The sequence below is a fragment of the Microtus pennsylvanicus genome, chromosome 2, assembly GCF_037038515.1.
Source record: "Microtus pennsylvanicus isolate mMicPen1 chromosome 2, mMicPen1.hap1, whole genome shotgun sequence".
NCBI classification, from domain to species: Eukaryota; Metazoa; Chordata; class Mammalia; order Rodentia; family Cricetidae; genus Microtus; species Microtus pennsylvanicus.
In genome coordinates, this window is record NC_134580.1 from 31,239,281 (window position 1) to 31,260,594 (window position 21,314).

General features: G+C 52.2%; 1 protein-coding gene across 1 annotated transcript; it reads left to right on the forward strand.

Annotated features, from left to right (window-relative positions):
* Positions 1-450: 450 nt before the first annotated feature.
* On the forward strand, positions 451-14,249 carry Acvrl1 (activin A receptor like type 1). The gene is made up of 11 exons (XM_075960709.1): positions 451-504; positions 850-983; positions 5,928-6,026; positions 6,545-6,796; positions 6,900-7,108; positions 7,286-7,385; positions 8,247-8,393; positions 8,652-8,927; positions 9,542-9,739; positions 12,217-12,347; positions 13,980-14,249. Exons 3-11 carry the CDS (start codon positions 5,963-5,965, stop codon positions 14,112-14,114), a joined length of 1,512 nt encoding a protein of 503 aa, XP_075816824.1. The 5' UTR covers positions 451-504; positions 850-983; positions 5,928-5,962; the 3' UTR covers positions 14,115-14,249.
* Positions 14,250-21,314: the final 7,065 nt, after the last annotated feature.

Sequence of the window (21,314 nt, forward strand, 5' to 3'; positions counted from 1 at the left end):
GGTCCTGCCAAGGAAAGCCTAGACTTCCCCACAGTCCCAGCCTGTACAGCCGGGTTAGGAAGAAGACTGTGTTATCACTACCACCGAGTCCTTCTGTCCAGCTCCCCAGCTGCACGTCCCAGCCTCAGGAGGCTCCATGCCCAAAATTCTAAAGTCCATCTGGTGGGACCCCCATCCCCGTATCTCATGGTTGTGTTCCTACCCCAAATGGACAGAAAGTCCAAAGCAGCCTCTCGCTCAGTTCTGGCCTCCACTGATGGAGAGGGCAACTGTCAAGCCCTTAAGACTATCTGGACCAAGCTGAACCTCTTTAGCCCTCGGCTGAACATTGGACAGGACTGCAGAAGAGGGACGGAATGAAAGTATTAAGGGCGAAGGGGCAAGAGCTTGGGGGCAGAAAGAGTTAGGCCTCCTGGGGAATCCCAAAGGGCGGAGCCAACTGACCAAACCCTCCCAGTCCAAACTCAGCTCTCACTGCGCTGTTCCCTGAGCACCTGGAGTAAGGTAGGTAAGGGCAGGTCCCTCCCCAGGTGCCCACTCTGCTCCCTCTGGAGCCAGAACCCGGGTTTCTGCCTCTCCGTGAGCGCTTCCCTCATCCCTTCTAGGGGCCCAGGCTGATGCTTCGGCTACCGGCTGGGTCCCCGCGGGCCTGCCCAGGACCCACGGGACCCTAAGGCCAGAGTTCGGGGGTGGGGGGCTGGGGCGGCCGCACTGAGGTCTGCAGCCCTCTGGAGCGCCGGGCCCTGCGGCCGGGAGGCGTGCTGGGCAATAGGAAACGGGTTATTAGGAGGGAGTGGTGGAGCCGGGCCAGGCAGGAAGAAGCTAGAATAAGAAACATTTTTGCTCCAGCCCCTTCCCAGTCCCGGGAGGCCGCCGCGCTAGCTGCGCGGACCGAGCCTTTTCCTGGCTCCAGACCGGCTCTGGACGAGAGATCTCAGCCGCCTCTGGGGAGGAGAGGCGGGGGTCCTGCCGCCCTTCCAAAGGTGAGTCGAGGTCGCGTTGGGCCGAGCAGGGTGACCCATCCCTGGTCTCAGTGGACTTTTCCTTCGCGCAGATCTCAGCGACCTCTCAGAGATCTCTGAGATTCGTGCAAGGAGGGTTCAGTTTTAACTGAATAAGAGAGCCAGCAGTCCCTGGGTTGTGGACACATACCTGAGAATGGGAGGGAGCTGGACAAATTCGGATGGGGAATCAAAAACTTTTACTCTTGCTAGGTGTCCTGAGGCCTTTAGCTTCCCTTACCCATTTCCAATCCATTCCAAGGATTCTTCCCCTCCCAGAGCTCTCATGCCCCTCCAGGGTGCTGGGTTGACCTATGGGTGACTTCCCCATGCCGTTGAAACTCCTCACCGAGCCCACGTTTTCCAGACCAGCTCCTGCTTCAGGAACTTGTCATTACAAGGCCATGTCCCAAATCTCACCTTTAACCCTAGATGGTCATAAAATTCCCCTGCCGTGGGTGTCCTTTACATCCAGGCCAAAGGGAATCCTAGCCTTTCCCCAGGCTGGGATCCTAGACTGTCAGCCCATTCTGGAGAGGTCTTCTGGAGCTGACAGCTTCTTAGGCACACTCCTCTGTTTATGAGCAGCCTCAGTGAGAGTCAGGGTCTGTCCTCTCTGACCCCCGCTACTGTTTGTCCCCCTACCTGTCTTCTCAATTATCCTTCTATGTAGCATGTAGTTTTCTTTGTAGCATGTAGTATTCTGTGTAGCATGGGAGATCGTTGTGCCCAGCTTGTAGAAGAAAGAGAAGCCTGCTTCAGGCTTTGGTCAATGAGACCAGGAGACATCATGGCTGGCTTGTTCTTTCTGAGACAGAACTGGCCTCAGATTCTCAATCCTCCTGCCTCAGGAGGCCCTTAAGCGCTGGTCTGTGCCACCACACCTGACGATGGTTGACCTTTCAGTAACACCAAGTGCATCTTTCACACCTGCCAACTTAAGTTACTGCCAAGTTACACTCTGCATTTGCCCGGGAATGGCTCACGATCTTGTGCCAACCCCATAGCTGAAGGTAGTGGAGGCTTGGTCAGCCAGAGTCAACCCCTGTACTCCACAGGAGGCTTCTCTATCTGCCGGTCTCCCTGCTGGGGATTTCAGTCACTGACAGTCAGCTGCGGTGTGAAAATAGTTCATAGGAGCTTCCAGAAAGAAGGGGTTTTTAAGGTTTAAATCCATACTGCCTCCAGAGTGTAGTGAGATCTCATTATCGTCCCCATCTCATTGGTCATATGAATCATGTCTTTGTCTATGGATTCATGCTGTGTGCGGTACCTGCCTGTTAGTCACCTAGTAGCTGTCAGTGTTATCAGGCTGACTGTGTATTGCTGTGCTTATGATCAAGTAACCTTTATTTCACTTAACGGCCCAAAGCACAAGTGCAGCGGCGCTGACGGCTCAGATACACCAAGGAGAAGCTAAAGGCGCTTCCTTTAAGTTCAAGGACAAAGTATTTTCTCATTAATATGACTGTCTTCTGTGCCCAACACACAAGTTAAACTTTATTATAGGTTTGTTATGAGTAGAGAGGAACAGGACGTGCAGTTTGGCCCTGTCAGTGTGGTTTGGGGATACCTTACCTCAGATGAGGGGGGGCCATTGCACTGTACCACTTTGCAGATGCCTAAGACTCTAAAACCCAGGCTTGTTCTGCGATAGCCCACCACCATCGTGTTGATAGACCATGCAGGCAAATGCTGAAGGCAGCCATCTGAACGGCTGGGTCTTCTCACAACACTTTTCTGCCTTGGGACAGTCAGTGTGGGAGAGTCCTGCTGCTGGTGGAAGCAGGGAAAAGATTGACAGCCACCATCCAGGCACACACCTGAGGCTCAAACACTGGGAAATCTGGCAAAGAACAGACAGTTTCTGGGCCACAACGACACTATGTAATGAAACCCGAGGAGAGCACCAGTCAGTGACACCAGGGAGACAGATTGCTAATGTCTGCTGAGACCGGAGATACCTTTGTCCTGGGCTCACCTAACTCCAGACAAATAGGAAGAGCAATGATTGAGGAAGGACTTGCTGTCCATCACTCATGTTTACCCAGTCATGTTCAGCACCCACTTCCTGTAGGAGTGTTGTGAGGCTCTGCAGAGACGAGCCGGAGAGCTCAGTTCCCCGTAGAGTAAGAGCAAGAACGCTTTGCCTGCTATGATTTCCCTGCCTTAAGTTAATGTCTGAAAGTCGTCTAATACTTGTGATTTCTGGCCCACAGCAGCAATGTTTCTGTCCACGCACGTCTTTCATGCAATTTTGCTAAGGAGTAAAAGACAACCCTAAGATCCAGATTATGCCCCTGCCCCCTTCTTAACCTGAGGTGGGACTTGATCCATGCCATCCCATTCCCAGGGCTGGAGCAAGAGTGGCTTCCACGTGACTGCCCACCGTACCCTAAGCTGCTGATGTTTAGAGCACGTTCTTTTCTCCCACACCCATGCTCACCCTCATGCAGCAGCGTCACCAAGTCCCTGGTCTTGTGTTGCTCGCTTTCTTCCCAGAGAGATGGGGAGGCACCTAGGAGGAGCTAAGGGTCCCGTGTCCCTCTGTGGCCCACGTCCACCCAGCCAGCAATGTGGAAAGAATGGAAGCAAAGGAGACAGGTTTGGCTCTGTGCCGGACACCGTTCTCTAAACCTGGTGCATCTGATCCCAGATGGATCCAAATTCCCTGGGGAACTGTTTACAAACACATGCTTTTATTTATTTATTCATCCCCTTCTTTCTTGATTTTTGGAGTTATGGTCTTGTTATGTAACCGAGGCTGGCCCCCAGCATCTTAACTGTTCATTTGTCATTCCCCCATCCTCCTGTCGTAGCCTTCAGAGTGTTGGATCACAGGCACCTTAACCACTGTACCCTGCTCAAAGAACATTTCTGGCTGGTCTCAGACAGACTGAAAGGGTGACACACCAAAGGATCTACTTAGTTAACCCGCTGCATAAAGTTCTAAGAAGCAGTAGAGTGGCAAGGGGTACATGGGGGCAGTTAGGGAGGCAGAAGTTTGGTAGCATGTCCCAGGATGTCTCCTTGCTAGCGGTTCCCATCTCATGGTCTCTCCCTAGCTACTTTCTGGGCAGGTGAAGTCTGCCACCAATGGCTTCCTGCCCGTGGCCTCAGGACACGCCCTCAGCATTTATCCTCAGGACCCCTGCAGAGTGCTTATCAGACTCCTAACTGGCTTCTAGCAGGGGCAATAGGCAGGAGGTCAGGCTGAGGCTGGGACACAGCTGCAACAGCCCAGGTCTCTATTTCCTCCCCCAGACCGGGCCTCTGGAGCAGAGGAAACCCAGGCAGGAAGGCCAGGGCTGCCATTAGCCAGAAAGACCCACCAAGCCCCCCAGCCTGACCCTAGACATCCTGCTCCCAAAGCCTCAGCATCTTGGGTCTTCGTTTGGTACCAACATTTGGACACGGGCCTCTGTGGTCTATGTGACTGTATATCCAGTCCTTCTCATGACACATCACAGGACACGTACGTGCAGCCCTTCTCATGACACATCACAGGGGACACGTATGTCCAGCCCTTCTCATGTCTTATCGTAAGTCACTCTCTGTGTTAGTTCCCCTAGCTGGAGATTCAGCCTGTACGTCTGCTGTTCAGACAGTCTGTGTTTTGACTTCTGCCCTTCTTGCGCAGCCTCAGCACCTACCCTCTGGTCCAGAGGCTTGGTGAAGGGAAGGCTGGTACAGCTCCTAAAGTCCTAGTTGATTTGGGTCCTGAGTTTCATTCATGCACCAGAATACCCTTCTCCCCAGTGATCATCCAACTTCTGAAGAGTCAAACACCAGGCAACTTCGCAAGGCCCAAATGTGTTTCACTTCCCATTACTACCGACTCTTCCCACACCCTTTCCCAGGACAAAAGGGGGGGCAGATGGCTCTGAGGGGGAACAGACTCTTTCCACCTAGACATAGGCAGGCTGTGCATGGCTGCTCCAAGCCTGGGGATGCAGGCAGGGGCTGACACCACTGGCTCAGGACACAGAGAAGGAAGAGTGGTGAAGGGGTTCTAGACTCGTGTTCCACTCTTGCTACTCCAAGACAATTCTAATGGAGCCTGGCCAGTCTCCTCCCCTGGCCTGACTCTCTCCTCTAAAACCAGAGCTGGGAGGGGAGCGGGACAAAGAGATGGCTAAGGAGGTGATGATGCTTGCCACGTAAACTTGGTGACAAAACCCATGTAAAGGTAAGAGGAGAGAACCAACTCCACAGAATTGTCCTCTGATTCTCCACACTTGTGCATCGGCACAGGGGCCCTTAAACACAGACACAATAATAATGAATGAAACTTTAAAAGATCATAAAACTGGAGCTGGGGTTGGTGGTTTGTAAGGTCCCGGCTCCAGGTGCCCCCTTTAGACCCTGTTCTACTTGGAGCCGGCCCTGGGCTCCCTGCTATGCGTGACTCCAGCCCGTCCTATCCAGACTTCAATCTAAACAATCTTGATTCCTGTTGCCGGTCTGGCGGGACCCTGAATGGCAGGAAGTGAAGACAGGAGCCTGTTTATGTTTGAAGCAGCCAGGCATGGGGGTGGGGGGCACTGGGAAAGGGTGGGCAGGGGTGGAGACTGGAGGGGTTGGCAAGTGGCAGAGGACAGAGGGGAGCTAGGAAAGACGTGTTCTTCCACTGTAGCTGTGACCGTCTGTGCTGCCCACCCCCCAGTCTGCTCCTGTCAGAACCCGGCAGTGGGGCACAGAGCTGGGATGCCCTCTGGCTCACATCATTTAAACACAGCTCTCTACCCTCACCCCCAACAGATGGTTTCCATGGGGAAGTGAAGCAGGACTTCCCTTGCAGGCCCTGCCCTAAAGTCAGACGTAGGAGTGGGGAGGTGGCTTCCCTGCCTCCCCCCAGAAATACTCCCAGTGATTTCCTCCTGGTAGGAGGGGACCTTGGTCACCCACAGCTGTCACATTTTGCAGATCTCACCGCATCTCTGCTCCTATCTCCAAGGACCATGACCTCAGAGATCCCCAGAAAGGGCCTTCTGATGCTGCTGGTGGCCTTGGGCCTAACCAAGGGTGAGTATGGGAGGGGCAGTGTGGAAACCAGGGACCTGAATGGAGGAAGGCCGTCTGGGCTCAGCTCAGCTTTGGCTGGGGCTGGATCTGAGGAGCTGAGAACAGGAGCCTAGCAGGAGGGCAGAGGGTGACCCCTATAGACTAGTTCCCCAGGAGCCTAGGAGGGTAGAGGGTAGGTTCCTATGGACTAGTTCACCAGCTCCAATCTCTTTATCTTGATGATACTGACTTGTATGCTGAAGTTCCTTGCTGGGTAGAACCTACATCTTGGGTGGAGGCAGTAGGGGTGTGAACAGGGAGAGTCTGGGACCAGAGCAGGACCTGTAGAAGGGAGAAGAAATCCCAGCACAGGCAGTAGACCAAAGCTGGCTTCTCACAGTCTCCACTGCTTGTGTGGCTGGGGGTAAGGCTCCTAGAGAAGGACAGCAAGGGATGGCATTAACCTGAGGGTTTGCCTGTGAAATCAGAAGGGTCAGGATGGTAGGAGGAAGTGCCTGGATTTCTCTTGTGTCTTCCAGGAGGTGTGGTAAAGGCCTCCAGGGATCGGCTGGTCAACTGCACTTGTGAGAGCCCACACTGCAAGAAACCAATCTGCCAGGGGGCATGGTGCACAGTGGTGCTGGTTCGTGAACAGGGCGGGCACCCCCAGGTCTCTCGGGGCTGTGGGAACATGAACCAGGAACTCTGTTTGGGACGCCCCACAGAGTCTTTCAATCACCACTGCTGCTATCGATCCTTCTGCAACCACAATGTGTCCTTGGTGCTGGAGGGTACGTCCAGAGGCTCTTCCAGAGGTGGGATGCTGGGATCTAACCGTCAGGGTCAAGAGAACTGGCCTGGTGGAGCTGGGACTCAATATCCCTCTCTTCCCAGCCACCCCAACTCCTTCGGAGGGGCCAACACATACCCACCTGCCTCTGATCTTGGGTCCCGTGCTGGCCTTGCTAGTCCTGGTGGCCTTGGGTGCTCTGGGCTTGTGGCATGTCCGGCGAAGGCAGGAGAAGCAGCAGGGTCTGCACAGTGACCTGGGCGAGTCCAGCCTCATCCTGAAGGCGTCCGAACAGGGAGACAGCATGTTGGGGGTATGGACCTGGGACAACCTGGGGGTTGGGTATGTAAACAGGAGCACCAGTATCAGGGGGTCACCCAAAGATGGCAGTGAGAATCAGGCAGTGCCCCAACAGTGGGACAGAGGTAGGGAGTGGAGAAAGGGGCTGTGGCTGATGGGCAGACACTCAGTGGCTACTTGGTATTCCTAGGACTTCCTGGACAGCGACTGTACCACGGGCAGTGGCTCGGGACTCCCCTTCCTGGTGCAGAGGACAGTAGCCCGGCAGGTCGCACTGGTGGAGTGTGTGGGTAAGCAATGAGTAGCCAGGGACTAAAGGCTCCGGTAACCCTGGAGAGATCGGGAAGCTCTTGGCTTCCAGGATCACAAGTGGGGCCAGCCTGGACCAGAATAAGGGATTCCACTGGGCAGGACACGGGTTGGTTATGCGTCAAGGTTAGGTTCTTCTGCAAGGACAGTTTTGATAACCTAAGGGTAGCTCAAATCTGGGGCAGGATGTGGATTAAGTTCTTTTTTTTTTTTTTTTTTGGTTTTTCGAGACAGGGTTTCTCTGTGGCTTTGGAGCCTGTCCTGGAACTAGCTCTGTAGACCAGGCTGGTCTCGAACTCACAGAGATCCGCCTGCCTCTGCCTCCCGAGTGCTGGGATTAAAGGCGTGCGCCACCATCGCCCGGCGTGGATTAAGTTCTGTAGAGATTCGGGTTGGGGACAGCAGTATAGCTCAGAAGGTGAGGGCCTAAACCTAACTCTGGTATGTACTTCATGAAAGGAGAGAACCGTCTTCCATGGTTGCCCTTTGACTTACATATGTGATCCTAGCCCGTGTGCATTAAACACATGCACACATACAAATAAATAAATGTAATTTTAAAAAGTTTAAAAGCTGGATGTGGTGGCATATGCCTTTAATCCCAACACTTAGGAGGCAAAGGCAGGCAGATTTCTGTGAGTTCAAGGCCAGCCTGGTCTATATGGCAAGTTCCAAGTTGGCCAGTGACACACAATGAGAACGTGTCTGAAAAAAAAAAGTCAAAAAATAAATTCAGGATTTGCAGAAGGTGTCTTTGCAGCATTCAAGGTTGGGGGTGGGGCTTCTAGGACTGTTGTGTGTCTAGTGTGTGACCCTTGTTCTTCCCTTGGTCACTGGCTTAGGAAAGGGCCGATATGGCGAGGTATGGCGGGGTTCATGGCACGGCGAGAGTGTGGCTGTCAAGATTTTCTCCTCACGGGATGAACAGTCCTGGTTCCGGGAGACGGAGATCTACAACACAGTTCTGCTTAGGCACGACAACATCCTAGGCAAGGAGGGGACACGTCTACTATTCCAGGCCTAAATGACCCAAGCCCCTTAGCTCAGGACTGGAATAGACAGAACGCTGGGCATTGGTCTAACCCTAAGTGACTCCCAAACCCCTTCAACCTTTAACCTCTGCCTCCAGCCATGTCATCAACCTCTGCCTCCCCCCTTCTGAGCCCCTCAGCCTTAGCTTCCCCTCACCACCCCCGCCACTCCTTCCTCCTCGGTGCTTTGACGGAATCACACCCTTTGACCTACAGGCTTCATCGCCTCTGACATGACCTCGCGCAACTCGAGCACGCAGCTGTGGCTCATCACCCACTACCACGAGCACGGCTCCCTCTATGACTTTCTGCAGAGGCAGACGCTGGAGCCCCAGTTGGCCCTGAAGTTAGCCGTGTCCGCGGCCTGTGGCCTGGCACACCTGCATGTAGAGATCTTTGGCACTCAAGGCAAACCAGCCATTGCCCATCGTGACCTCAAGAGCCGCAATGTGCTGGTCAAGAGCAACTTGCAATGTTGCATTGCAGATTTGGGTGAGCAGGACTGGAGGGGCGGAGCTTCACGGGTGGGTGGGGCTCGCATGCTCAGTTCTGCCTGTTTCTGTGGGGGAGAGAATTAGCGCTTTAAAACCTGTTTCCAAGCTGGGGCACTCAGGAGGCAGAGGCAGAGGCAGAGGCAGAAGCAGGTGGATCTCGGAGTTAGAAGCTAGCCTGGTCTACAGAGTGAGATCCAGGACAGCCAGGGCTACACAGAGAAACCGTGTCTCAAAACAAACAAATTGTTTCCAGCCCAGACTTCTCTGCCATTTACTCTACTTCCAGAAAGGGGACGGGGAGGCAGGAACGCCTTACTCTGACTTCTCCCAACCTGCCTGAAGTTCTACCATGTGAAATGGGCATCATAATGCCTACTTTGCCTTTGGGTTCTTGGGAACCTTGAGAGCTGTATAAAGCAAAGGGTACATGGGACAGAAGTTCCCCTCTGGCTCTGTCTGTATTCCAGGCCGACTCGGGACAGGTCTCTATTGCCTTGCTCCTCTGTGTCTGTTTCTGTCCTCACTGCATCTGGCTCTAGCCCGGGCTCCCCTGGATGGGAGTGGCCGTCCTCTGTGGGTGCCCTGGAAGACTGACAAGCCAAATACCCACAGGACTGGCTGTGATGCACTCCCAGGGTAGTGACTACCTGGACATCGGCAACAACCCCCGAGTGGGGACCAAGAGATACATGGCACCCGAGGTGCTGGATGAACAGATCCGAACCGACTGCTTTGAGTCATACAAGTGGACGGACGTTTGGGCCTTCGGCCTAGTGCTGTGGGAGATCACCCGGCGGACCATCATCAATGGTGAGGGCCCACCATATGCAGCGTGCGTGCGTGTGTGTGTGTGTGTGTGTGTGTGTGTGTGTTGCGTGTAATAGATAGAGACTGGGCTTCCTTACAGGTGGGTGGTGGGGGGTTATGGGAGGTGGGTGTGTGACCTGTGACCCCAGGGTTTGAGACTAACTCTCCCAGCATTCCGTTACTGCTGTTTATCAACTAGTTCAGCACAGAAGGACTTTTAAGGTTCCTCTGAGCCTGTGAGGGTGTCGATCTGGCCCTGAAGTCTTGAGTTAGAAATAAATAAATAAACAAGAATCCCATAAGTATTCAGAGCTGGGGTGGGGATACAGCTCAGTGGTAGAATGCTTGCTGCAGTCACAGAGATGATCCAAATTAAGTATTTAGAACAATATCTAGAAGCTGGGCTTAGCGGCCCACACTTAATAATCTCAGTACTCAGGAAGCAGAAGAATTGCCCCAAGTTCAAGGCCGGCAGGTCTATATAAATAGTGAATTTCAGATCATCCAGGACTACAGAGAGACCCTGACAAAAATAAAAAAGAAATAAAAATAAAAAAGAATGAAAGAAGCAAAATAACAAACAGTGCCTAGAGCTAAATATTAGCGGTCATCGTGAAAAAGCGCTGTGTAATACTATTCCATTTTATAAAGCAGAGTCTAAGAGGCAGGGCTATAGCTGGCTAGAGGCAGCTGCAGGACTTAAGCCAGCCACCTGACTCTGGGCCAGTGTCCTCTGTCACGTGACAACTAAATGTTGACCTTTAATTCTTTGACTTCTTTGCTCACACGTAAACTATCTGGTATCTGTGTTGCCTGCCTATTGCAGCCTCGTTATGACAGTCGATTGCCGTGGGAGGCCTTAACTGGGAAAGGCTGGCAGAAGCCCTCGCCCTGTGCTTGCTGCCCTGTGCAGCCCGAGTTGATGGCCTCTCAGTCTCGGGGTAGATGGAGGAGCACAGGCTGACCGCTGCAATGTTAGGCTGTCCATGACCACGGTTGCCAGGAGTCCAGAAAGATGATTAGGACAATCCCTGGACCAGACTAGAGCCCTGCTTCCTGGGAGCAGAGATGCTGTCATTTCCTGGGCATCCACCAGGAGCCAGCCTTTTGCAACTTCATCTTTCCTCAGTGGTCACTTGTTGATAGCAGAGACCCAGGTGTCCTCACTCTCCTAGAGTCTCCAGGGGTTCCAGTCCCTGGGCATGAACCGCTAGTCAGCAATGTGAGGCTGGAGCTAGAGAAGGGGCACCTCGATTAAACCAAAGAACTCTTGGGCCTGGCTACAGGCAGGAAAGGAAGGACTGGTGGATCGGCCTTGGGCTCCCTGGGCGGAGGGGAAGCTCTGTCAGCCCCACACAGACTCCGAGCGCATTATAAACACTGTAATCTGGTGTCAGCCCCGGCACTGATTAAAGGCTCATTAGACTCACTCAAGCCTCTGCAAATCACTGATTAGGGCGCCAGCGGCACAGGGGCGGCCTGGAAGACCGCCATGGGGAGAACAGCTGGTGAAGGCTTCATTGAAGTTGTGGCCTACATGGTCACAAAAGCAGCCTGGGATTGGGAAGCGGGAAGAGGCACGGGACTGCCTCTGACCCCACAGATATACCTTTCAAAAGGGCTCCTGTTTCAGTGCCCTTGGGATAACACGGGGTGGGAACGCTGCTAGCTGTGGGGTCTGCAGAGGGATGAGCCTTCCCTGATAGGGAGTAGATTAGATACTATGGACCAGGGAATAAATCATTTCCTCTTAGGAGAGGTGTCTTTTCTGTCCTTTGTCCCTGTTTCAGCCCTACCATAGATGTAGCTGAGAGTTCAGAAGCATGGGATTTGGTGTAGGATTTTGGCCTTCAGTCGCTCATTACCTGTTGATCCTTAGAGACAAGTCACTGTCTTTAGAGCTACTGTTCTGGCTAATAAGGAGAACTACAGTGCTACAGTCCCTACGGGCTGCTGTGAGGTCCATGCCCAGCGCCAAGGACCCTGCCTGGCACACAGGAAGTGCTCTGGAATACCAGCCGTCAGTATCACCAGTCAGGGAGTGGTACCCAGGCTACCCAGGTCCGGTATGGAAGACAGCTGAGGACGATGGAAATGCGATCCTGCCTAGGAAGCTAAGATGGGTTTTAAGTCCTGAGTCTGCTGTGACTGGCTAGGCAACCTGTGTCCGGTGCTTCTTAGTTTGAGTCTCTTCATCCAGGACACACACAGCATAGCGCTACCATGAGGACTAGTAGGAAAGTGTGTCATGTGCCTATTAAGGCAAACACCACCTGGGAAGTACAACATACATAGTAATTCTGTGTTAGGTACAATTGTTACATTGTAGGACAGGGATTACATTGTAGGATCGGACCTTTAGCCAGCAATATGGTTTAGCTCCAGGTCCCTTGGGACAGAGGCGGGGCAAAGTTTTCTCCTGGGTGCTCTCTGGTCTCCCTAAGTCTCAAGTGATCACACTATCCCCCTCGAACCTCCAGGCATTGTGGAGGATTACAGGCCGCCCTTCTATGACATGGTACCTAATGACCCCAGCTTTGAAGACATGAAAAAGGTGGTGTGTGTTGACCAACAGACCCCCACCATTCCTAACCGGCTGGCCGCAGATCCGGTAAGGCCTCTGTGGGGGATGGGCTGCCTCTGTGGGGGATGGGCTGCAGCTGGGCTGGGATTGGCCTGGGGCCCCGTTGAGGTTGATTCTCAGCTGGGATTTCTGGATTCAGGATCCTGTGCTTCCTGGATAGATCTTGGGTGTCCTGGGTGTTCCCCCTACACACCCGGCTTGTGAATCACTCACCCTTCTTGGACCTTCTGGTCAGTGTAAGATTTTTAGAACCTTTTTCCTTACCCATGAGAATCAGAAGGCCTCTGCTAAATTTCTCCTATCAGGTTTTTCTTGCTGATTTTGATTTTTTTCAAGATAGTCCACACTTACACAAAGCAATACAAGTATATATAAAAAAACATACATTACATATATACACATATATTTAATATAATATAAGCGCTTCTAAATACTCTCAGACACATACACACATATACATCTAGGCAGACTCTTGGTACCATGAGGACAAAAATTCTGTTTTTTAGCTTACCTTTTTTTTTTTTGAGACAGGAGTCTTACTATGTAGCCCTTTAAAAATCTCTTTAATAGCTGAGTGAGGGACTGGAGAGATGGCTCAGCTGTTAAGAACACTGGCTGCTCTTCTAGAGGTCCTGAGTTCAATTCCCAGCAACCACATGGTGGTTCATAACCCTTTATAGTGAGATCTGGTACCTTCTTCTGGTATGCAGGCAGAACACTGTATATATAATAAATAAATTTAAAAAAAAAGATCTGGGTGTGGCAGCACAGGCCTTAATCCTAGCACTCGGAGGCAGAGGCAGGTGGATCTGCAGAGTTCGAGGCCAGCCTGGTTTACAGAGTGAATTCCAGGACAGCCAGGGTGACTAGAGAAACCCTGTCTCAAAAAACAAAAACAAGCCAGGCAGTGGTGGTGCACACCTTTAATCCCAGCACTCAGAAGGCAGAGGCAGGTGGATTTCTCTGAGTTCAAGGCCAGCCTGGTCTACAGGTTACACAAAGAAACCCTGTCTTGAAAAACAGCAACAACAAAACCCAATATAAATTTCTCCTTTCATGCAAACATAATGTATTTTGACCACATCCACCTCATTCTCCTCTCTTACCCCCCCTTCTTTCAAGAAGCCCCTCCTACTTCTCACTCTAGTATTTCTAATTTAGTAACTGGACGCACTCAGTGAATTTTTACTGAAAGATAATGAATATATGCATGTATACATCAGAGGCCACATAGATGCATTCCTATGCACACGCACATACTCACTCTCAGGAGCCAGAGGAGACAGGCTGCCACATCCAAGGGCCACTGAACTTCTTGGGATAGGCTCCTTCCTGGACAGAGGCCCACCCTTGCCACACTCTCGGTCACTCACGGTACCCTGTGCACCAGGTCTCGGGCAGCAGAGGCTGTTCACCAGGGTGGGCTCTCCTGCTGGCTTGCTGCCACCTTCTTTCTCACTCTCCATCTTTCTTCTTCCATGTATCCTCCCCTCCTCACCCTTGCCTTCTCCCTTCTGTTCTCTTTCGTTTCTTGCCTTTCTCCCCCCTGGCCTGGCCTTTCTCCTGCTATGTCTCCCACACTGAGCCATTGCTTCCTCTCCCTCTGCCTCCTTTCCATCTTCCTGACTCCTCTGTCTGTCTCTCACCCCTCCCCCCCAGGTCCTCTCCGGGCTGGCCCAGATGATGCGGGAGTGCTGGTATCCCAACCCCTCTGCTCGCCTTACCGCCCTGCGCATCAAGAAGACTTTACAGAAGCTCAGCCACAACCCAGAGAAGCCCAAAGTGATTCACTAGCCCAGGGTCGCTGGACTCCTCCACCTGAGGCGTGTGGTGGGGCAGAAGTAGTGCAAGTGTGCATGCCGCCCTGTGTGTGCCTGCCCAGCTTGGCCCCCAGCCCATCCAGTCAAAAATACAACTGGGCTGAAATTCCATCTGCCTCTGTCTGGCCTGCTCAAAGTGGCGGGCTCTCTGACGCCTGGCTGGACTTCCCATCCCCAAAGCCAGCAGGGTACATCCCTGCCACTCCCAGGGCGGGGTAGCCAAGCCAGAGAACCCCGGGCTCAAATCCTGGGCTTGCAATCTCTCCTACCCTTGGTCAGCCTTACTGCCCTACCGGAGCTGCCAGGATGGCACGGGGCCCTGTCTAGCTTCAGCAGAGACTCCATCGTGCCAGGGCCCAGTGGAAGAGACGCAGTGGCCTCAGTTTCTCACTGTGGGTTTTTATCACTTCAATGATGCCTTTCCTGGCTAGACCCTGGCTAGTGAATGCCAGTCTCTCAGGTGAGGTGGCGCCTGATCCTGCCACCCTCTGTCCCCTTACCATCCCAGCTGACTCGTGAGGGTATCAAAATGCAAGGGCCTTCTGAGGAGAAGGAAGGTCGAAATTGGTGGAGAAGAGCCAGCATTGCTTTGTTCAATAGGAGAGGGACCTGGCTGTCTTATAATCTTAGATTTGGCCCGTGTATCCTTTGAGACCCCAATTTTCACTGAAGCTCAGCATGCATGAAAGCTCAGCCCATCAGTCATCAGCTGCTCCTGCCCCTCCCCAGTCGTTTGCCTCAAGCTGGGGTGTGGAATAACTCTGGGTCCAGGACAACCTAAAGCATCTCCTGGTCCACTCTCCAAACCCCAGTTCTTTCCTGCAGCTGTACCAGTGGCCACCCTGGGGCTCTGGCAGCACTGGACTCTCTGACTCCCTCTGTTGCTTGGCCTTCTTTGTCCCAGGGCTCAGGAGTGGTTTCCAAGACTGAAAAGAAACTTGGCTCCTGTCAAGAAGCCTCCAGCTACCAGGGTTCTGCTCCCTCCTGGCCTTGACTCGTCCAGGCCCAAGAAAGTGGACCTCAGGAGAACTTGGCCTAGAACAACACCAGAAGCCTGGCATTTAGACATGTGAGGGGTACACAGTCACGTGCTGACAAGGGCAGCTGAAGCCTGGGCGGATAGACTGAAGAAAAGTGGTTTACAGCAAGGCTTAAGGAGGGGAGGGTGGGGCTCAGGCAAGAGACAAGATCATCCTCAATTTTAGGAAGACCTGGCCTAGCTGGCCGCACACACACACACACACACACACACACACACTCCCCATGAGTGTCTCTGTTGTATGTCCTCCCATCACCGTTTTTCTCAATGTACAAGGACCAAGGAGAACCAGGAAATTAAACTATATGAAAACAGAAAGCAGACCAGCGTTTCCCAGACCAGCGGGGCACAGAGGATGGTTCTCTGGTGACTGCGGCCAGGGACTCGCCTTCCCTCCTGGAGGCTTTTATTTCTACCGGACTTGGGAACAAACTCCTCCTTGGACTCCACAGCAGGAAACTGAGGACAGCAGCTCTTCCAGGGCTAGGAAATCCTAAGCGGAGAGCTGCCGAAGGAGGGCGGGGAGCCGCCGAAAGAGGGCGGAGAGCTGCCGAAGGACGGTTTGCCTGACGGGGGCTTAGAAAAGAAAGGGGCTCTCTGGAGACAGCTATATCCAAATGCTTCTAAGTGCAGATGTATGGATGGAGCCTACCTTTCTGTACTTAAAGATACAGTTTATGGGAGCATTTAGCTGCTGGATGCATGTCGTAGGGCCTGAATAAACCTTAGTTGCCCCTTGAGTTTCTGCTACGTCTTCTAAGGCTAGTACCTCCGCAGTGGTCCAGTTGCAGAGGTCCAGAGAGAACCTGAAGCACACATCACGAAACTGCCCTTGGACAAGACCGCTCTAGAACTAGAACCGCGCTGAGGTTCAAACTTTAGATCTCTCCCAGGGTAGGAAGCAACCTGATCCACGCCAGCCACGTCGCCCTCTGCTGGCCAACGCGCTGCCCAAGGCCGCACCCCACCCCCCTCCAACCCCCGCCTTGCGGAGCCGCCTGGCTCCTCCCAGCAGACCCAGGCCCTCCTCCCTATCCACACTGCAGCGTGCGTGCTTGCCTGCGTGCGCTCAGCTCTTCTCGGCTGTAGGAACTGTGCCTGGAAGCCACACCTAGCAAAGGAGCTTTTTGGGTCCTTACTCAGAGGCGGCTCCGCCCCTCCCTGTTCAGTTCCTTCTTAATTCTCCCAGATGCTCTCCACCCCTTGTCTGGAATCAGTACACACCCCCAGAATGAAAAGCTTCTCTTACCTGAAAACCGATCCCTGTTCAGATAACACCTCATGTCCCCTCCCTCGCCACCCAGAAAATTGTGAGCGACATGCCACTGGAGGGGTGGGATAGAAAATGGAGGACAGGTACTGAAGGAGTTTATGATACTGTCTGTCCAGCCCAGAAATACAAACTTTCTAACAAAAGGGTATTGAACCTCTCTCAGGAAAATAGGGAGCGTGCCCAGTTTCTTCTGCTGTTGACAAGTTGATGTACTCCCTGTTAGAATTATGCCCCAAACCTGCAGCCTTCTGCACTGGAGTCCTGGACCTCCTCCCTCGCACACACCAGGCAAGACCTTTCCAGAAGCCCCTAGACAAAGGGGATGTTCCCACCTTTTTCTCCTTCCAGGGCCCAGTGGTCCCACTGGCATGCAGATGGTCACAGTGTGGTTGAGGACCGGGAAAAGGGCAGTGGGAAAACGGCAGTGCAAGGTTTCCATGTCGGCTGGGCAGGATCTGGCAGAACCGACAGATCCTTCACCACGCTTTGGAAGAGTCCTTCTGAGGTCACTGTGGCCCAAGGGCACATGGACATCCCCGTTACTGCCTTGGAAAGAAGAGAACCCATAAGTCCTTTGCTCTTTGCTTCTTTTTCCTGATTTCCCCGGGGAACCCCAGCCTCCAACTTCCTTATTACATATAACAATTGAGGGTGCCCCAGCATGCCGAGCTGAGGTGCCCCTGCAGCATAGCTGGGATACTGAGGCTCCACTCTTCCTCTGCCAAGGCCTCTTGGTACCCAGGCCCTCTTGGGCAGTTCTTTTCCTTCCCAGGCTCTGCCTCCCACAGTTCTGCCTCACACCAGCCTGTAAGGAAGGTGCCCTGCTTCCTCTGCCTTATCCCTCAGCCAAGCAGCGTGGTGCACACCCGCAGTTCCAGCACTTGGGAGGAGGAGGCAGGAAGATCAGGATTTCAAGATCATCCTCAGCTACAACACAATTTCAGGGCCAGCCGGAGCTGCAAACAAACGAAGAAATGACTAGTAGCCCAAGAGATGGCAAAATCGTACTTTGAAAGCCCACCCTGAGGTAGACTGGGGGGTGCCAAGTCCAATGTCCCGGGGCTGGCACTGATGGTAGCTCCTGGTGGGCGACTTTTGAAACAAGCTGCCTCTACCAGGGCCACATTCAGTTTGCTAGAAATAGAGAGAGAGGACTTCTTGACTTTGCATATGATTTGCATAATGTCATAGACACAGTGTCTATTTTCAGGCAGTTTCCAGGTTCAAGTGTTGCCACCGCTGCCCTGAGGGGTGTCATGTTGAGATGAGTCTCTTTTCTGGTCTTCCTCACCCACCCACTCTTATTGACCTACATCCCAACCGCAGGAGCACACGGGGTGGGGAGGGCTGTCCGTGGAGACCCAGCCCACACCTTATCACCTCCATCACCCACAGCCTGGCTGCTTGCTCAAGGGCAGCAGAGAGCAGCCAATGAGGTTTAGGACTTGGGTGCTCTGGCTCCTTTCCTGCCTCTGCCACCAGAACTGCCAGTCTGAATGTTCTGTCTTCTGACAGTTTGGAGCGGGGAGGAGGACAGCTAGAAAAATAGATTAACCTGGGCTTGAGCCACCCAGAAAGCCTTGCTTGCCCCCAGATAATCACGTTAGGGCAACAAATCTAACCTTCAGTCAGCCACTCCTGGAAGACCCCTCTGAGCCACCAGACTCCTAATTTGGTGATTTTTGTTTTTTAAGACAGAATTTAGAACTTAGGCTGTTCTCCCTATCGTGGCCAGGTTGGCCTCAAACTCTCCACCCTCCTGCCTCAACTCCCCAAGTGCTGAGGTTACCAGCATGTGTCACCACACCCAGGTGGTGTACAATATCTCAAAAGCATCTGCTAAATAGGAAGAGGCACAGTCCCCTCCTCCCCTCCAGCCCCAAGTCTATGCCACATGACGCCTGTGCCTGTCCCATGGCTGTGCCCTTCACCAGCACCAGCCTAAGGACTCAGAGGCAAACACCCAAAAGGGCTGATTGGCATGACTTATGGCTACTTATGACCTTGGCTGGTACTTGGCTTCTCCTCTGGGAAGGAGGGGGACTGGTAGAGATTAAGGCAAGACAATTCTCACTTTATAGTGACCTGTCCTTGGTCACCAAGGCTCCTGCTGGAGCTCCTTCAGCCGTCACTAGATGCCAGGGCAATGAGTCTGGATCCTGGAAATCCCAAGGCAGCTCAGCCAGGCAGATCAGCAGCAAGGCACTACCCAGAATTCTTAGTCTTTGGCATCCAATCCCCCTGGACCTGCCTCATCCCTTCAGGCAGGCGTTTCCTGTTGATAAGAAGCTCAGTTACAAATACTGATAAAGAGATGAAAAAGGAAACGGACGGGCTAGGGAAGAATGGGTATTTGGTCTGCCTTTTCTACCCTCTGCCATCCTCCCCCTCCAACTGCTTCCCAGAACTAAGGAGAAAATAGGCCCCCACCTCTACACGGGGCCTTATTCTGGAGGTTCCAGGAATTTGGCCTGAAGACTCACAGTTCTCAGAAGCCGGCCCTGGCACAGCCTGTCCCGGGAGGGGAGATTTGGAGGCAGGAAGCATTGGGTGCTGAGTCCCCAAGTCCAGGGGCAAGGGCACAAGCACAGGAAGGATGGTCCCACAGGTTGGTCCATCCGGGTTTTCCCCGCTTCCTCTATCTCCCACTTCTCATAGGCCTGTATCCAAGTTGTGCTTCGCTGACCTATAATTAGTAGATTTTTCCGACTTTCTATTCTTATTGAGGGAAAGTCACATTAATTTTGACTCTACTAATTTGGAACCTATGATCCTTCAGGACAAAACATGTGACCGATGTTTAAAACAACAAGCAAAGCAAACAAGTTTTCAAGGCACGCCCTGTGGCACTCCTGGGGTTTGGATTTGCAGAGACGGATCTCTGAGTACTTTGCCTGTAGTTAGACTGATATGCCACCAGGTGGGTGAGGAGGCCCAGCCTGCCTCCGGACTTCAAGTCGTCCTTACTCAGGGACAGAAGGTACCACGGTTTCATGTTTTGCAATTCTTCCCCCCCCCCCATACACAGATGCAATTCCTTAATAAAGCTGGCAAACATACAGGGGTGGAGCAGGCAGTTCTGTGTGCTTGAGGTTTAAAAATTAACCAGCCTGGGCATGTAGCACTGTGCTTGAACACTTGCCTAGCATGCACAGAGCCCTGGGTTCCATCCTCAGCACCACAGATAAGACAACAAAAGGAGCTGGAGAGATGCTTAAGAGCACTGGCTGTTCTTCCACAGGACCCAGATTTAATTCCCAGCACCCACATGGCGGCTCACAATAGTCTGTGACCCCAGTTCCAGGGACCCCAATGCTCTCTTCTGACCTCTGCAGTCACCAGGCACACAAGTGGTGCATGGGTATACATATATATACATATATACAGGCCAAATATATACACAAACATACAGGCAAAAGATCCTTACACATAAAATAATAATTCTTAGAAATTAAAAATAAAGTTTCAAAAAAAAAGAAAGGAAGGAAAGGAAAGGAAAAGAAATAGCTACCTACCGTTTGGAGCCTGTCTCCTGAATTCTTCACTGTTGCTAGGCCTGGTCACCACCCAGCAACGCCCTCGCCCTACTTTGTGGCTCTCAATGTACTTTGACACTGACGGAGCGGGCAAAGGTCAGTTAAAGGATTTTATCCTCATCAAAACCTTCAGAGCCCTGACGGCTCCTGCGGAGGACCAGGGTTGATTCCTAGCTCCCACATGGTGGCTCACACCATCTGTGAGAGACTCGGTTGTAGGGGATCTGAGGCCCTTTTTGGACCTCCTTGGGCACTAGGCACGTACGCACACACACACAGGCAGGGAAAACAACTGCCTCAACAGATTTAACTTCCACCCAGAGGAGAATGTTCACCAAGTCCTAAGTCGTTGTTTTCTTTATTTGTAGGTTTCTTTGCTTCTTCAGCGCTGAGACGAAGTCCAAGTCTTCAGGCATGTTAGGCAATCTTTCTACCGCTGAACAAGGGGCCGAGGCTTTTGGTTACTTTTGGCAAATGTATGCTTTCATGCAGTTCTACAAGTGTGGGTGGGGGGATGCTGTTTCTGTCCTTGCTGCTCTGCTGCCTGAGGTCCCAAAACCTCCCAGAAACTCTTGGTCTCGCTTTCTGTGTTTCTTTTCTTCCAGAATGACCTTCTACAAATAGATTTGAATATGCAGTTTTGCCTCCTCATCCCTCGAAAATAAGCATATTATATACACTGTTCCATGCCTTCTTTTATCAACTGTGTAGCTTCGAGGCCTTTATATATGGTATAGGTAATGTTCGCTTTATTTTTAGCACAATCTAGTACTCACTGTTTGTCACTGTTTTTTGAAAGTTTTTTTATTATTTCCAAATTTTGGCCCTTATATCATGCTTCACAAGTAAATCAGTATAAATAAACATCAGTTTGCTTCATTCATGTGCGTCTGTAAGATAACCTCTGAAAAGTGGGATTCCTGGGCATATGACTTTGGCAAAGGTCATCCTGCTCTCACAATAGTAAAATGTGAGATCGGTTACGGGATGAGAGAACACAACCAGGCAAGCGGACAAATAGAAATTGCAAAGAACTCAGAAGCCAACCAACCCAGGCACACTCGTGAACTGCTGCACCCATGTGAGGGATCAAAAATCAAAGAAGTCAATCCAGGCGTGGTGGGGCACACCTTCAACCCCAGCACTCGGGAGGCAGAGGTGGGTGAATCTCTGAGTTTGAAGTCAGCCTGGTCTACAGTGGAGGACAGCCAGCGTTACACAGAGAAACACAGTCTCAAAAAACAAAAACAACTATAGCAACAATATAGATGTATGTTTATATGTATATACATTTATGTATATATGTGTGTATGTATACATGTCTGT